The 6,000-nt window shown below is 44.3% G+C and overlaps 1 protein-coding gene across 2 annotated transcripts in view; it reads left to right on the plus strand.

Moving 5' to 3' along the window:
• TP53 (tumor protein p53) overlaps positions 1 to 5,837 on the plus strand; it is a 30,775-nt gene extending 24,938 nt beyond the window's left edge. For both annotated transcript variants that reach the window (XM_083706919.1, XM_083706920.1), the window contains exons 8-10: positions 1,983 to 2,083; positions 3,043 to 3,137; positions 4,782 to 5,837. In XM_083706919.1, the coding sequence (XP_083563045.1) occupies positions 1,983 to 2,083; positions 3,043 to 3,137; positions 4,782 to 4,821 (236 nt within the window). In that variant the 3' untranslated portion in view covers positions 4,822 to 5,837. The remainder of the gene's footprint in view (positions 1 to 1,982; positions 2,084 to 3,042; positions 3,138 to 4,781) is intronic.
• Positions 5,838 to 6,000: the final 163 nt, after the last annotated feature.

Genomic DNA, 6,000 nt, shown 5'->3' on the forward strand with positions numbered 1-6,000 from the left:
TACAGCCCACCTCCAGGTTAAACAAGCATTTTGTTCCGAATATAGGAATCATTGGTTCTTGCAACCACCGATAAAAACTTTGCCACTGCTAATGTTCTAGCGTTTGTCCGGTCTTCCAATAGGAACCTCACATAGTGAGCCTCTGATTTTCCCGGGAAAGATACCTGCAAGGGTAGTATCAGTTCAGCCCTGGCTTGCTCATATTTTGCACATTGCAACAAAATATGTTTTATGGAATCGATGTCTTGAGCACACGAGCAAAGTCTGTCCTGGTAGGGAACTCCTCTCAACCTGCCATCCAACACTGCAGAAGGAAAAACGTTTAGTCTGGCTTTGGTGAAAAGCCTTCGATAGTTTGGTACTGTCAGGTTTTTAATGTAAGATGTTAACTTAAAGACATACCCATATTGTACTCCTACTGCCTGCGGACTACACACTGCGTATTATCGAGATCGCAAGTCACTGTGTGCATTATCCCATAATCTTTGCTTTAATAAATTTTATTTATACCCCGCCCTCCCCAGCCAAGACCAGGCTCAGGGCGGCTAACACCAGCTCTAAAAACAATTGATTGAAATTGCGTTTTCCAATTCTAATTGCACTCATTACAAAAGGCCTCGAAACTTAAATATACAAAGGTAGAAAATTTCTCATTACAAGTCTTCAGGCAACCCTGCTAGTGGTGTTAATTGCTTACAATGATCTTTCAAATATTGTATAAATTTACTCCAGTCCTTTTGGAATACTTGATCGTGCTGGTTTCGGATTTTTCTTGTCAAATTCGCCAGTTCTGCAAAGTCCATCATTTTCATCTTCCGCTCTTCTTACTTTGCTATTTCTTGTTGTTTCCATTTTGGGGCTAGAAGAATTCTTTCCGCAGTTGTCGCACACATAAACCGTCTTTTATCCTCCCTTGGTATCTCGTCATCCACTATACCCAATAAAAAGGCTTCTGGTTTTTTAATAAAAGTATTTTTAAATGCCCTCTGTTTTGGGTTGGGTTTGAGTTGGTTTTTTTTTTTTTTTTAGGGCAGATGGCACTTTTAAAAGGGGGCGCAGTCCGTCCAACTTCCAAAGCATTGGCAAACCAAGGCGCAATGTCCGATTGGCCCTGGAAACAATAGCCGACATTTTACTTGGCATTGTAGGAGAGGATATTAATAGACAGGATTGTAAGCTGTTTTTATATGCAACGACTGCAGCAAGTATATTATTGGCACAAAAATAGAAGCAAAAAGAATTACTGACGAAAGAAGAATGGCAGATGAACTTAATGGCCTATGCAGAATTAGATAAATGAACAGGAAGGATTTGAAACCTGCGGGATCAGAGATACTTAGAAGACTGGAGTAAATATATGATTTATTTGAAAAGCAATTGTAATGAACAGGTTACGCTTGTAGGACTGCAAGAAGTTATGTAAAGAGGACTATTTGAAATATTATAAGAAAGATTATGAAGAGAATTATTAGTTAATGATAATTAAGAGTAAGAGAAATTAAGAAATGCAGAATAAGTGATAAAGAACAGAAAATCATCAGAGGTTGTTAATGGAAGTCTGAAAGATTGTATAAGAAGTTGTGTTAAATGATTGTTGGAAATGATACGTTGAAAAAACTAATAAAAATGTATAAAATAATAATAATAAAAGGAAACAATAGCCGACAGACACACCAGACGTTCGGCTTCCAAAAAACATTCGCAAACTGGAACACTTATTTCCGGTTTTCTGGTGTTTGGGAGAAAGTTTGTCCGGGAGCCAAGGTACCAGTGTATTAATATTTGTTCCTCTTCAACCAGACCTTTGGCCGATTGACATCTTTTACGTGTGAGATGGTTGCTTTGGTTTTTGTTGTTATTACGCATTTTGTGTTTCTTCCGTTGCAAACCATTGACATGAGAGCTGCGCATGAAGTGTGTCTGTGTGTGTGCAGATTTAATAAATAAAATTAATCAACCCTTCCTCCTGACCCTTTCCACAGCTTTCTCTCAGAGCAGCGATTCGGGAGGCTCCAAGAAGCGGATTGTGGAGGCTCCCAGTGGCGTCGGCAGTAGCACTGAAGGAAGAGTTTACACCATCCAGGTGACTTTCGTGGGGTGGGGGGTGAAAAAGCCAGAAAGCCGCGTCCCGGGCCTTGCGTAAATGTTCGCACCGATCTGCGTCCGTTCGGCTTAAGTGTCCCCCCTCGGACTGCGAGGGAGCTGCAAGATGGCCGCTCCCTGGTTAATAATACAGTGGTACCTCGCAAGACGAAAAACGCGCAAGACGAAAGGGTTTTTCGTTTTTTGAGTTGCTTCACAAGACGATTTTCCCTATGGGCTTGCTTTGCAAGACGAAAACGTCTTGCGAGTTTGTTTCCTTTTTTCTTAAAACCGCTTGAAGAGATGCAGTTGCGACTGACCGTGCTTCGCAAGACGAAAAACCACGCAAGACGAAAAGACTCGCGGAACGAATTAATTTCGTCTTGCGAGGCACCACTGTAATAATAATAATAATAATTTTATTATTTATACCCCAGCCACTCTGGGCGGCTTCCAACAGAATATTAAAATACAATAACCTATTAAACATTAAAAGCTTCCCTAAACAGGGCTGCCTTCAGATGTAATCGACTCACACTTCTAGAGACAGGGAGTTTTTCGGTTAAAGAGACCAAACACCCATTCCCCAGAAGGCCACAGTTTTATCTCTCCCACAATGCCTCACTCTTGTGAGAAGCCAGACTGCTTCCCTCATCCTTCTTCTGGCAGGTGAAGATGGTTTTATTCCAACGGGCCCTTGGGAACCAATGGAATTTTAAGGAAAGGGCATGCTGCTTTTATTATCTACATTTGAATAGATTTTTTAAAAAAAATATAAATTGCATCTTAATTACTTTGGAACAATGATCTTCCACCGCTTAGCTTTTCCGTATCTCAATCTGCGCTGTTTTAATTTTTGTAAGCTGCTTCAATTCCTGGTCTGTGGGGGAAGAAGGCAAAGGTATAAATAAATACGATGGGAATAATTGATGACGACAATATTTCCTCCTCCCTTTCCAGACTCGGGACCGGAAGTTGTACCAGCTGCTGAAGAAAATAAAAGAAGCCATCGAGTTTCAAGATTTGATGAAGCAAAACAAGGAGCCGGCCAAAGTGTGAGTGGTTAAACGCTGCCTCCTTCGCCCTTCTCCTGAGTCCCATCTATCTTCAAGCGTCGGCTGGCAGTGACTTCTACATGCCAAGCAGGTGTCCTCCCCCCCGGCTGCATCCTTTTCCCCCTCCATCTCGCCAGCTCCATCACCAGTCTGGTTAGATTGGAGTGTGGGGTTTTCGCCTTTCTTTCTAGCTTGCTTTTGCGGGATGCAGCGTGGCTCGCTGACTCGAGCTGCCTGAGGCTCATTTTGTTGGTTAGTTGTGTCCAACTCTTCGTGACCCCCTGGGCCAGAGCACACCAGGCACTCCTGTCTTCCACTGCCTCCCACAGTTTGGTCAAACTCATGCTGGTAGCTTCGAGAACACTGTCCCACCATCTCGTCCTCTGCCGTCCCCTTCTCCTTGTGCCCTCCATCTTTCCCAACATCAGGGTCTTTTCCAGGGAGTCTTCTCTTCTCATGAGGTGGCCAAAGTCTTGGAGCCTCAGCTTCAGGATCTGTCCTTCCAGTGAGCACTCAGGGCTGATTTCCTTCAGAATGGAGAGATTTGATCTTCTTGCAGTCCATGGGACTCTCCAGAGTCTCCTCCAGCACCAGAATTCAAAAGCATCCATTCTTCGGCGATCAGCCTTCTTGATGGTCCAGCTCTCACTTCCATACATCACTACTGGGAAAACCATAGCTTTAACTATACGGACCTTTGTTGGCAAGGTGATGTCTCTGCTTTTTAAGACGCTGTCTAGGTTTGCCATCGCCTTTCTCCCAAGAAGCAGGCGTCTTTTAATTTCGTGGCTGCTGTCACCATCTGCAGTGATCATGGTGCCCAAGAAAGTAAAATCTCTCACTGCCTCCATTTCTTCCCCTTCTGTTTGCCAGGAGGTGATGGGACCAGTGGCCATGATCTTTGTTTTTTTGATGTTGAGCTTCAGGTCATATTTTGCGCTCTCCTCTTTCACCCTCATTAAAAGGTTCTTTAATTCCTCCTCACTTTCTGCCTTCAAGGTTGTGTCATCTGCATATCTGAGATTGTTGAGGCTCATTATGCCCTGCCGTAAGAGCTTGCTGATCCCCCCCCCCCGCCCCCGCATAATGGCTGCTCGCTCCTCCTGTTATGAGTGTGGGCTACCCCCAATTTTTTTTTTTAAAAAAAAACAAATAAATAACCCCCCCCCCCGAACCAGGACATTTCATGTAAAATGCAAAAATCTGCCCAGGTGGGCATGGCGATCCCCCAAAAGAGGACTTGTCCTCGAAAACCTGGACATATGGCAGCTCAGCATTATCCGGACCTAAGCGTTTATGTCTGCCTTCAAATCACCGACAATGTGGGGATGGGTGCCAGTGAGGAGTTGAGTCTCCCGTCCTTGGCAACGAATTTTGCCTGTGCTTTCACTGTGCAGCAATCCCTCTTGCTGTTCTGGCTTCTGAGATTCAGAATATTTTTTTTTTTCTTGTTTTCCTCCTCCAAAAACTAGGTGCGTCTTGTGGTCTGGTGCGTCTTATAGAGCGAAAAATACGGTGACTGTCGGGAAGTGTAGATTTGGGGGGATTTCTTTAAAAATAGCTCAAAAACTCCAGATTGTCGCTTTTTGAAATATGACAACCCTAGATTAACACCTGGTCTCTTTCCATCTCTTGTTTGTGTAGGCTCCAGAAGAAGATGGCTGTGGTTGTGAAGGACAACTGAATAGGGGTGCTGCTTCTTCTATCCCCCCCTGTTCCCCCCCAACTCCTCACCCCATTCCCCCCCCCCAAAGTCCCTTCTTATGGTTGAGCCATTCTCCAGCCTTCTGATTGGGCCAGGTCACAGCAGTGCTGAACCTCCCTGAACCAATCAGGGTTTCCCTAATAGCTGCTGCGGGAGGGGCGCCTCTTTCTATCGCCCCCCTGCCATCAAATGGTTTGGGACAGGCTGCATTCTCTTAATTGCACAAAATAACTGCCAGTTCTTGTTTTTTTTCCTGAACGCCTCACTGAGGTCTAGAGAACTGTTGCTCTGTCTAAACTTCGTTTTTTTAATTTTTTTATAAAAATTGAGTTTCTCAAACAGTATTCCTTTTTTTTAATTTCTATTTTTATTTTACAAAAGAGTTGCTGCTTATTTCGTAACACGGGTGGCGGAGGGCTGCAACCCACCCCACATGTATTTCCTCAGGCGAGGGCTTGTTAAGGAGCGGGAACGGTGAAATGGCCCTCTCGTTTCTAGAAGGGGGGCTCCCACCCCCCCACCCCAATTCAGTTCAGTATTAGACTGTGGAGACCCGGTTATACTCCACATTCCTTGACCGCGCAGCCTTTCCCCCAACCTGGTGCGCCCACCGGGCGCTCTGTACTACAATTCCCAGCCCTCTGTGCTGGCCTTCGCTGTTGGGAGTTGAGCACCAGAACATCTGGGCAGGCAAACCAGGTTGGCAATGGAGGGTGTGTGTGTGTGTGTGTTTCCAAATAAAATAATCATGGAAGGTAGAAAAAGAGAAAGAAAAACAAAACCCAAAACTACAATGATCTGACACATTAGCAAACTCTCATACAGTCCTCCCCCCCGCAATTAATTGTCCTGAAGCTTAGCAAAGCCCTCTCCTTTTTCCCTCCGCCCCCCCCCCCAATTAATTGCTTTGTAGTTTATTTTATATGCTTCGATTTTCCTTGCATGGCTTTTTTTAGGAACCCCCTTTTTTGTACTTTAATAAAAGATAGACTTTGGTCCTGGTCCTATTTTTTCCTCTAACGTCCCTCCGAGCGGCATTTTGTGTATGTGACTCTTAAAACCCCAGATGTTTGTATTTTTATATTATTTTGTTGTTCCTTATTTTTTATCGTTCGCTCTTTGCCATAAGCTGAACATTACTTTTGTGCTGACCCTGGG

Source organism: Podarcis gaigeae (genome assembly GCF_964106915.1).
Source record: "Podarcis gaigeae genome assembly, chromosome: 13".
NCBI lineage: Eukaryota > Metazoa > Chordata > Lepidosauria > Squamata > Lacertidae > Podarcis > Podarcis gaigeae.